This window comes from Macrobrachium rosenbergii, chromosome 13 (genome assembly GCF_040412425.1).
Source record: "Macrobrachium rosenbergii isolate ZJJX-2024 chromosome 13, ASM4041242v1, whole genome shotgun sequence".
Classification (NCBI taxonomy): domain Eukaryota; kingdom Metazoa; phylum Arthropoda; class Malacostraca; order Decapoda; family Palaemonidae; genus Macrobrachium; species Macrobrachium rosenbergii.
The window spans coordinates 34,361,413-34,374,017 of record NC_089753.1 but is presented as its reverse complement, the minus strand read 5'-3'; the positions used below and the strand labels follow the sequence as shown (position 1 = coordinate 34,374,017).

At 36.0% G+C, this 12,605-nt stretch overlaps 1 protein-coding gene across 1 annotated transcript in view; it reads right to left on the bottom strand.

Moving 5' to 3' along the window:
* LOC136845148 (multiple PDZ domain protein-like) overlaps nucleotides 1-12,605 on the bottom strand; it is a 65,171-nt gene that overhangs the window by 6,923 nt on the left and 45,643 nt on the right. The window contains exons 4-5 of the mRNA XM_067115093.1: nucleotides 6,100-6,205; nucleotides 2,145-2,223 (exon numbers count right to left, since the gene is read on the bottom strand). Of these exons, the coding sequence (XP_066971194.1) occupies nucleotides 2,145-2,223; nucleotides 6,100-6,205 (185 nt within the window). The remainder of the gene's footprint in view (nucleotides 1-2,144; nucleotides 2,224-6,099; nucleotides 6,206-12,605) is intronic.

Genomic DNA, 12,605 nt, shown 5'->3' with positions numbered 1-12,605 from the left:
CATGACCAGTTACTGCTGCAGTGTTGGGTGAGGGGTCTGCTGCGGTGGGAGGTTGAAACCAACATTCTTTGGAAGCTTGAAGAATTTCAAGTCAGTGGTCCCTTTGGTGTGCTTGTTCCGTGTGAATAGGTTTCATCCACTTATATAATAATAATAATAATAATAATAATAATAATAATAATAATAATAATAATAATAATAATAATAATAATAATAATGCAGCAATATAATCAGAACATTTTTACACATGGCCCAATAGCAGTACAGCTTAAGAGGACATCAACATTCAAGATTGTATTATAGGAACCACATGTTTAATAAATAAAAGGCTGATTTAGAATGAAAAGGTATCTGAACTGAATATAGAATTTAGACCAAAGGCCAAGCACTGTGACCTATAAGGTCATTTAGCGCTGAAGCGGAAATTGACAGTAAAAGGTTTGAAAGGTGTAACAGGAGGAAAACCTCAAAGCAGTTGCTCTATGAATCAATTGTTAGGAGAGGTTGGAAAGCAAGATGGAAGAAGGAGAATATGAAAGGAGGTACAGTTAAAGGAACGAAAGGGGTTGCAGCTAGGGGCCGAAGGCACGCTGCAAAGAACCTTAAGTAATGCCTACATTGCACCGCATGAGGTGTACTGACGGCAGTACGCCCCTACGGCGATGAAAAGGTATCACCTTACGCATCAGACCAGAAGGACGATGCCTCTACGAAAGACTCAGGTCACAGAAAATTTCATTTTCATTCTCTTGAAAACCAGATCTCGTTTCTGTAATAAAATAACTCGAAGTAAGCTTAGCCGGTGTCTCATCTGTCATCATTCTTTTTATTTTTATCTATTTATTTCTTAATTCGTTAATTTATTTTTGTCTTTTTTGATAACCGATAGACCAGACGTGACGTTGATTGACAAAATCAAGAAGAAAGTATCACTCATTGATGTGGCAATACCATGGGGGCACCAGAGTACAGGAGAAAGAAAGAGAAAAAATTGATAAGTATCAAGACCTGAAAATCGAAATAAGAAGGATATGGAATATGCCAGTGGAAATTGTTCCCATAACCACAGGAACACTGGGCACGATCCCAAGATCCCTGAAAAGGAACCTGGAAAAACTAGGTGCCGAAGTAGCTCCAGGACTCGTGCAGAGGAGTGTGCTACTAGAAACAGCGCACATAGTGAGAAAAGTGATGGACTCCTCAGGAGGCAGGATGCAACCCGGAACCCCCCAACGCTATGACGACCACCGGGTCGAATAGGATGACTGTGTTAAAAAAAAAAAATAAATAATAATAATAATAATAATAATAATAATAATAGTGATATAGCAGATGCTGACTTCAGGAACCACTTCAGGAACACCCAAATACGGTGGCCATGGAGGGCCAAAATCTGGAGGGAGTCACAGCCACAGTAGACTAAGAGTATTTTCCATTAAAATACTAGAAACCTTCCGCCATCGACCAAATGACTGCCCAGCGTAACCTTTGATGAGCCTGGGCTTCAAAGTGAAATACCCGCTTCTGCCTCACTGCGATGGGCATGGACTAGCGATGCCATCTGAGATTGGTGCCATGCGTTTCTGAAAGTTTTTGACGGGAAGCATTTTCAAAACATGCGGGATGGTAAAGCTAAATAAACCTTACATTGTTTTATATAGGTATATATATGTGCGTGTATAAATTTATATATATGTATGTTATATACATATGTTGAAAGAGAGAGAGAGAGAGAGAGAGAGAGAGAGAGAGAGAGAGAGAGAGAGAATGTGTATATGTATATATAAACATACACACATTGTATATATATATATATTGACAGAGAGAGAGAGAGAGAGAGAGAGAGAGAGAGAGAGAGAGAGAGAAATTTGTATACGTATGTATAAACGTACACACATTGTATATATATTACATATATATATATATATATATATATATATATATATATATATATATATATATATATATATATATATTGACAGAAAGAGAGAGAATTTGTATCCATATATATGCATACACATTATTGTATATATATGTATATATATTATATATATGTATGTATATACAGAGAGAGAGAGAGAGAGAGGATATGCATAAACATGTATATATATTTATGTGTGTAACTTGTCCATGTATACTCTTACCTTCTTTCCATGAGGCTGAGACCAAGTCTTTCCGTGATAGCTGACTTCCGAAGTTCCACCGTCAGGAATTTGGTCGGCTCTGGTAACGAAAAAAAAAAAAAGAAGCCAATATTGGATTTTTATAGAAGTTTGGTCACAGTACTGTCATTGTAAAGTTTTCTTTTTTTGGTGATCTTCAACTTTTAACACTTTGTATTTTTTCTTTTTTTTTTTCTTTTTTAAGATGAAGTCTTGCCATACTCCAAGTTACGTACATACATAATTTGTATATGAGCGCCCGTATAACGTGTTTTTTTAACAAATACACATTCGTCCCATACATACAAACATGATGAAAAAATAATGGTTTCACTATCAAGCATGTCAATATTTTCCATAAAAAAAAAATTGCATTTCATATCTTCCATAACATTCCTTTGTCTCTGCAAATATTTTAACGCTTTCCCGTCAAACGTGTATCCTTTACAATACAAACATGTTTGTGCTTCTTCCCCAAAAAAACATTCACCCTTTCCCGTAGCATACATGATTAAAATTCCCCCTCCGAAACATTCATGTTTTCCAAAACGAAAAAACTTAAAATGCATCGCAACAAACGTCTATATTTCTCCTGACGAAAACATTCGTGTCATCCCTAGCAAACATTCACAGACGCGCGTGCGCGCTAACCAAACAAGCAAAATAAAACTCGACCACCCAAACATCTCCCGTAATGCTATGGCTTGCCAAACTCGGCCTAGGGATATGATGTTAAGGCATCGCTGATGGGGTGACGTCATAGGAAAACTCGATCAATGGTCCGGTCTCGTCTCAAGGTAAACATGTTGAATTCTCTCCGCTTACTTTTTAGTTTTTAATTTTTTTTTTTTTTTAGTTTGTCTCGGTGATAGTATTGAAGTTAGAGGAGTAGGGTACAAATATATATAATGTATGTTTATGTATTGTAAATATCAATGTTAATATATATACTGTATGTATATATTAATATTTTTATTTATTAATGTATGTATGTATATATATTATATATAATATATAAAAATATAATATATATATATATTTATATATATTAATATATTTATATACATGTATATATATATATATATATATATATATATATATATATATATATATATATATATATATATATATATATGTTCATATATATACACATATAATTCTCTTATATTACTATAAGATATTCATCAGTATTATTATACTTCAAAACAGTTTCGATTACTTATTAGTCAGTATTAATATTATTAGTTATTCAGACGGTATTCCAGAGATATTCAGCAGCATTTTAGAGAATTTTTCGAAAAGCAAATATTACATATTTTTCTTAAAAGGTTTCCAACAGATATCGTTAGTAGACTTTCATAGTTTTTCAGATATGTTCATTTGATATTCCTTTATCATTTTGTATTCATTTATGAAAGTGTTCTGTAGCTATTCATTTTTAGTTTTCTGTAAAAGAAAACTGTTGTGCTGGCTTTGTCTGTCCGTCCGCACTTTTTCTGTCCGCCCTCAGATCTTAAAAACTACTGAGGCTAGAGGGCTGCAAATTAGTATGTTGATCATCCACCCTCCAGTCATCAAATATACCAAATTGCAGCCGTCTAGCCTAGGTAATTTTTTGTTTTATTTAAGGTTAAAGTTAGCCATGATCGTGTGCCTGGCACCGCTATAGGTGCCAACAACACGTGGCTGAAAGTTTTATGGGCCGTGGCTGTGAGTTTCATACAGCATTATACGCTGTACAGAAAACTCGATTGCGCCGAAGAAACTTCGGCGTAATTTTTATTTGTTTCACAGCAGTTTTTTTTTTTTATTTTAAAGTTAGCCATGATCGTGCGTCTGGCACCGCTATAGGTGCCAACAACACAGACTACCACCAAAAAATCCTAGGCAGATATCAGGCAGTGTTATTCATTTTTTAAATATTTCAATGAAGATATTCAGTTACTCTTATCCATAGTTCTTTGCAGCGTCCCTTCGGCCCCTAGCTGCATCCCATTTCATTCCTTTTACTGTTCCTCCGTTCATATTCTCTTTCTTCCATCTTACTTTCCACCCTGTCCTAACAATTGATTCATAGTGCAACTGCTTTGAGGTTTTCCTCCTGTTACGCCTTTCAAACCTTTTTACTGTCAATTTCCGTTTCAGCACTGAATGACCTCATTGGTCCCAGTGCTTGGCCTTTGGCCTAATTCTGTATTCTATCTATCCACAGTTCATATTATCGTGAGATTCCCGTCAATATTTTTTTCATTTTTCACCCATTCCATTATTATTCATCACTCAAAACGTTTTTCTCACTTCACCCGAGAATTAATTATTCATCCTTCATCGTGAATTCACGGACGTTATGCAGTGAATGAATGCAAAATGTCCGCACCTTCCTTTTCAGGAAAATTATTTTTTTTATCACGGAGTGGTTTAAGAGAAATTCTCGGCCATATTTCACAATGTTTTTTTCGTCCCATATTTCATCGGGTATTTTTGAACGTTTTCCCGGCATGAGGGAAAAAGCCGGTTGGATTTTTCAAAATGATTTTTTGTTATGACTTCGATCCACACGCCCACTCTCTCTCTCTCTCTCTCTCTCTCTCTCTCTCTCTCTCTCTCTCTCTCTCTCTCTCTCTCTCTCCCTATATATATATATGTATATATATATATATATATATATATATATATATATATATATATATATATATATACTGTATATATATATATATATATATATATGTACATATATATATATATGTATATGCATAATATATATATACATATGTACATATATATATATATATATATATATATATATATATATATATATATATATATATATATATGTTTAATACACACACACACATATATATATATATATATATATATATATATATATGTCTATGTACATATATATATGTATATGTATATACATATATATGTATATGTATATATATTTATATATATAAATGTGTGTATATATATATATATATATATATATATACATATGACCTAGAAAAAAGTTGTGACAAAATTGACAGTGTAAATGCGGAGGCTTTCCGGGATGTTTGGTGAAGAAGAGTTATTGACACAAGGGTGTGTTATGTCTCCACTGTTGTTCAGCATCTTAGAGACGAAGTTACAAGAATTGTCAGAGAACGGACCGTGGATGTAATTGCAAAGATGCGATGCCAGAAGATAAGTTATGAATGGTGCATAGAATGGTTGATGTTTGCAGACGATGCAGCACTAGTTGGGTATAGTTATGAGATATTGCAGCAGCAAGTAAAAGAGTTTTTAAAAAGTTTGCAAGACGGGAGAGTTGAGAACAGATGTGAGCAAAGGTAAGGAAACAAAGGCGAATTAGAACCAGGAACAAAACAGTATATGTGTATGTATATATATATATATATATATATATATATATATATATATATATATATATATATATATATATATATATATATATATATGTGGCACCCCAGAGGCATGAGTGAGTGATGTGTGCGGGATTGAGGAGAGTGGCGCACTGTGTAAGCGGGTTACCTGTTGCTGATGAGCCTGTTATTAGTGGAAAGTATTTAGTATATATATATATATATATATATATATATATATATATATATATATATATATATATATGTGTGTGTGTGTGTGTGTGTGTGTGTATGTGTGCATGTGTGCATTGTGTTAACTATGCGGTTCAATCCTAAGATGCTCTATAGTCTTAATTACCGAGCATGCATTCAGTAAAAGTAGAGTTTGAGAACAATTTCTCATTCAAACTAACACCAAATTATTGATCTAGCATTGATTGTGACGCCAGTTTTGGTAACTAAAAATAAGTCGATCAATCTAGCATCGATAGAAGATATTCTCTCTCTCTCTCTCTCTCTCTCTCTCTCTCTCTCTCTCTCTCTCTCTCTCTCTCTCTCTCTCTCTTTCTTACCTTGTTGAGAAGTGAAGAGTTTTTCGGGATCTTCTCTCAAAACTAGAAGTCTGACCGGAGAAGTACTCCCCCTAAGGGCCACGACTGCTTCTTCATTCGTCACTTGCTATGGAAAAAGAAAAGAGAATTCTGGCATTAGCTTCTTATAGAGATAAATAGAGAGACGAGGGGGTAGTGCTATCAGTGCACCTCACGCGGTGCAATGTAGGCATTACTTAAGGAACTTTGCAGCGTCCCTTCGACCCCTAGCTGTACCCCCTTTCATTCGTTTTACTGTCCCTCCGTTCATATTCTCTCTTCCATCTTCCTCTCCACTCTCTTCTAACAACTGCGAGGATTTCCTCCCGTTACACCTCTAAAACCTTTTACTGTCAATTTCCGTTTCAGCGCTGAATGACCTCATAGGTCCCAGTGCTTGGCCTTATGGCCTAAATTCTATATTTCAGTCCAAGGGTAGTTTAATTAATTGGGATGAGCTAGTTAACTGGCTGTACTAATCAATGATTAGGATGTAAGATTGGGTTACAGACGAAAAAAAATCTGTAGGATAGATTCGTTCAGCAGTGATAATTATAACAGTGCATTAAATTAATTTAAGAATTAAACCATTAAGATACTAACAGAAATGGCTGGAAAGAATTGCAATACATTTCATGCAACATAGATTAGTTTGTTGTGGTCCAGTTCTTGAAAAATTCAACATGGAAATAAAGTCGATGAAGGTTAGTTTCTGTTAGAGTGTCTTAGGTTAAGTCAGTGGTTCTCAAACTGGGGGGTAATTACCCCCGTGGGGTTAATGAACCCGTTTCGGGGGCGGGGGGGGGGTTAATGAGGCACTTTAATTCCAATTTGTACTAAAAGGAACAATGCTTTAATTTGAATTGTTTTGCCAAAGTAATAATATCTAAAACCTTAATTCTTTACTTCTTAAGACTTTAGTAAAAGTAAAATTAATTTCTTATACATAAAACGCTTTAGAAATTAAGCTTTCCAACATTTTTCTTTCCTTTATATTATAACTTCACATAACTGAAGAGGAATGGGGTTGGGGTCATGGTGATCTATCACACCACTGCCCCCGGGGGTAACGATACCCAAAAATTTGAGCACCACTGGGTTGAATGGTCACAGTAGATCAGATTAGGAGATTAGACTGCATTAATAAACTTACTAATATACTGACTTGGGAAATGTGAATACGCTATCGTTTTGACAATTACAAGAATGTTGTCGTAACTTGTTAGAAATACATGGAAATTGTTCTTCGCTCTGTCGCTGGCTAATAAAGGGAAATAAACCTGATGATTGTTAATAACGTAGGGAATGATTTTACTAGAAAACTATAAACTGCTGAATATTGTGTGGGTAAAATCATAAGGAAAATCTCTGACTGCGTTTTAACGAAAAAGACAGTGAAGATTATTATTATTATTATTATTATTATTATTATTATTATTATTATTATTATTATTATTATTATTATTGAAAAGAAGATTACCCAGCACAAAGGCAGTGAGATGAATTTTCAACAGGATCATTCCGATTTTAAATACTTAGGGGATAAACTCCCAGGATTATCAATTATGCTGTAGAAATAATCGTGGCTGACATTTTGTATAAGCATTGGTGTATTAATAATATTAATAATAATAGTGATAGTAAGTATATGTATATGTATACACGTATGTATGTATCTTTTGCCTCTTGCCTATTAGTTTCTTGATGTGAGATACATATATATATATATATATATATATACATATATATATATATATATATATATATATATATATATATATATATATATATATATATATATATATATATATATAATGTATACATATTTGCGTGTGCGCAAACGAGTGTGTATAGACATTAATACGTACTCATGCCCATGCATTGCAAATGTATCAGCGCATAAAGGCATCCCTCTATTCGCAATGATGCAAAGCAAGTGATTTCCCCTTTAGCAGACAATTAAATCTGGTAATATCTGGCAATTACCAGATGAACGATGCCGCGTCACAGATATCCCATCCCAGTGACAGCTAGTTAATATGATCATATTTGTCAGCGACTGGTCTCTCGGTCCCGGCCAATCACATTAACTCGGTTTGTATCCCCTTCTGCTCTCTCGACGTTCGAGGGGGGCGGGGGATGGGGGGATGCTGTCTCCTATTGTCAGGATGCTAATCTGATTTTTTTGACGTCAAAGAGGCTGATATGACCGAGTGAATGCCTCCGAATGCCGTCTCTTATTCGAGATGTGAATCAGGCTATTTTTTTTAGAGTGTTTGTGTGTGTGTTTGCGTATGTTTGTAAGACCAGATACATGCCACATACCAGATACTAATCAGCTTTGTGTGTGTATATATATGTGTGTGTACAGACCAGATACTAATCGGCTTTGTGTGTGTATATATGTGTGTGTACAGACCAGATACTAATCAGCTTTGTGTGTGTATATGTGTGTGTACAGACCAGATACTAATCGGCTTTGTGTGTGTATATATTTGTGTGTACAGACCAGATGCTAATCAGCTTTGTGTGTGTATATATGTGTGTACAGACCAGATACTAATAAGCTTTGTGTGTGTATATATGTGTGTGTACAGACCAGATGCTAATAAGCTTTGTGTGTGTATATATGTGTGTGTACAGACCAGATGCTAATAAGCTTTGTGTGTGTATATATGTGTGTACAGACCAGTTACTAATCAGCTTTGTGTGTGTGTGTGTGTTTGGTCATAGCGGACAGTTGGACTGTTGAACAGTCTCCCTAAACAGGCAGTGGAGAGAGAGAGAGAGAGAGAGAGAGAGAGAGAGAGAGAGAGAGAGAGAGAATACTTTTCATATGTAAAATGGAATATATTTTATTAGAAGAACTTAACTGATGACAAGAATGGCTCCCAAACTGATAGAATTTTATGCAAATTAGTTTTTCATAAGTCATTTTTTGTAATAGTGATATTGAATTTGATGATATTTTTTTTGAGAACAGCCCCCTTTTCATAAGCGCCTTTTGATTTTTTCTTTTTATATTTGCCTGCTTTGTTAAGATAGTTATATGGCCAATGATGGAACCTTAGGTTTTCAAAATTATGAACTTGAGGTTCAACCTTTCAAAAATGTGGTACTCTATCTTAATCCGTTATTAGCAACTGAATTCATTCTTAACAAGCCCTTTTTAGTTTTCTGTAAAAGAAAACTATTGAGATGGCTATTTGTCCGTCCGTCCGTCCGCACCTTTCCTGTCCGCCCTCAGATCTTAAAATCTACTGAGGCTAGAGGGCTGCAAATTGTTAAGTTGATCATCCACCCTCCAATCATCAAACATACCAAATTTCAGCCCTCTAGCCTCAGTATTTTTTTTTATTTGAGGTTAAAGTTAGCCATAATCGTACTTCTGGCACCGCCATAGATACCAACAACACAGGCCACCACTAGACTATGGCTGAGTTTCATGGGCCGTGGCTGAGGCCACCACCGGACCGTGTCAGAGTTTCATGGGCCGCGGCTAAGAGTTTCATGGGCCGTGGCTGAAAGTTTCATATAGCATTATACGCTGTAGAGAAAACTCAATTGCGCCGAAGACACTTAGGGCCACTTTTTACTTATTTTTATACAATAACAGTGACCATGACAGAGTTAGACTGCTGCGCAGTTATTCTAAAAGTTCTAATTGCTGTTTTTACTTCAGCAAACAAAGAAAGACATCATATGTTAAACCTCTGGGGCCACGAAAGATGTGGAATACTGGACGCGCGAGGGGGAGGACCCTCATTTTTCGGGAAATTAATGAAAGTATAATCGGATGAAAGTTCAGTCCGGATAATTGTTCAATATCCCTCGGTACAGATAACAGCCCTCCACGTCGAAAACCGAACTTTATTGCTGAATTCGATTATTCCGATCACGGAGCGGTAATTGGAAACGTGCAAAACTTCTGGGAAAGGGGCCTTATGTATCATTGGTTCGTGCATGAATTGTATACATAGGTACAGCATTATATATGTATTATGGGTGTGTAAATATGTGTGTGTGTGTTTGTATGTATATGTGTTGTGTGTTTGTATATATATATGTGTGTGTTGTGTATGTGTTTATATATATGTAGATGTGCCGCCTCAAAAAATTCTTATATATAAAGACAAAACTGATTAGGATTTGTACACAGTGTTCCATTTTCCCCTGTAGTACAATGCATGTATATACATATATATGTATATATATGCATATATATATATATATATATATATATATATATATATATATATATATATATATATATATATATATATATATATATACAGGCATGCATATGTATGTACAGAATGTAAATACATAATTCTAAATAATTCTAGGATGAGGTTGCATGCCTCGCGCAGTGAGCCAAGGACATTCAGGTGGCTAACGTTCTGACTACGAATGGCATATCCTGATGGTCACACATCCAAGTGCTACCTAGAAATCAATAGCTCTATTTTTCCAGTATTTCTCTTCTTCAAGGCACTATTTAGAGGTATGCAGTTAAGCTCGATGATGACTATAGTTAGGCTGTAACAGTACTTCATAATGCATCACTGTAACTTTGTAAATTTTGAAAACGAGTTTGATGGAGTGCACTACGATGCGCTGGAACCCGGCGCTGTCTGTCATGTCTCCCCTATCCTCCTATTCCCCTACCTACCCTCCCCCACCCGGGGTGGACAAACAGGTTTGCAGGGGGAGGTTTGATGTCTCCCTTAGCCTCCTGTTCCCCTGCCCTCCCGATCCCCTACCTACCCCGCCCCCAACCGGGGCAGACAAACAGGTTTGCAGGAGGAGGGAGAATGTCTTCCCTACCCTCCCGTTCCCCTACCTACCCCGCCCCCACCCGGGGCGGACAAACGGGTTTGCTTGAGAAGATGGATGTCTCCCCTACCCTCCCGTTTCCCTACCTACCCGGCCCACACACGGGGCGGACAAACAAAATCCACTCGAATTTCATTATTATAGATAGATGGTTTGTACTTTCGTCATGGAATGCAGGAGGCTTCAGTATCCAGGAGGAGTGAGAGTGCGTGCAAGGTGAAGGTGAATGATGCAGCGTGCGTTCGGGGTTCAATGTGCTTTGATGAGTCTCTTGTATGAAGGAATGGTTTAGTGTTGAAAAATAAGAGTTGTATTGTGTGTAGCCTAGTTATATGTGCTTATATTTTGTGTGCGCGAGATATAGATAAGAATTGCCTTAAGGCATTCATTCATTCGTCCATTTACTGATGGTTCATTCATTTAATTCATTCTGTCTGCAATTCATTTACTGATGGATGGTTCATTCACTTGATTCATCCTGTCGTACTACACAAGTCCAACCATTCATTCACACTACGGTATTTTATAAGTTCTTCGTTCATTCATTCATTCATTTATTCAGTTTTATTTTTTCATTACAATTCGCCAGCTCTGAAGCGTCGTCCAAAACTTCAGTAGCAATGGAAGCTTCAGATGTAAACATTCAAACATTTCAACGTTTAATATTTTCAGCCTTTTCGGCATTCATCAATGGACGTGAGGTTTCCATCCGGCGTCACTTAAATTCATTCTGTGCCTGTGGATATTTTTTATTCACTATTGGTCCTCGTCATTGACGACAAAGCACCTCCAACGATATAGATTCTAAAAAAAAAAAAAAGGATATGGATTTGTTGCCTTTCTCATCAGTCACATTCGTTGCATCTGCTCTTCCTGGAATTCTGGATTTTCATGGAAGATTATTTCCAGCATTTCTGCCTGATATGATCTCTCTCTCTCTCTCTCTCTCTCTCTCTCTCTCTCTCTCTCTCTCTCTCTCTCTCTCTCTCTCTCTCTCTCTCTCTCAGTAACTATATTTGTATACTTGTCTGTGATTATTTTTGTTTTTAATTTGTAACGTTCTTTCTCATGACCCGCCAGTTTATTTTGTTAGATGTCAAGTATGTTATGTATAATGTAAACATTACATATATGTGTATATATATATATATGTATATATATATATATATATATATATATATATATATATATATATATATATGTATATATATAGATGTACAGTATTTATGTACAGATAAAGGATTATTTTGAGGGTAATACTGATTGCGTCAGGAGGAAAGTGGGTACAACGAATGTGTACAGGGTAGGATCAAGAGGAGTGAATCTGTCAGCCTGGCTGGGTCTGGGAAGCATGTGAGAGTGGGGCTTCTGGGTGATGTAAATGCAAACGTTGCTAGCACAGAAAAAAATGACATCATGGACAAATATTCCGTCACTGAAGCAAAGGAGAATAAAGAGTCTTGTGGGAATGCGTTTGTGAAGGAACTTGATTGTCAGAAATACTAAATTGCAGGATGATTAGGGAAGAGAAAAAGGTGAGGAAAAGAGTTTCCTTTATTATGTGTTAGTATAGAGTAGGTGAGGGTGAGGAGAGGAGTGGCGTGGATAAAAATGGTGGAGAAAGCAACCAGGTCCATTAGGATGATTAAGTT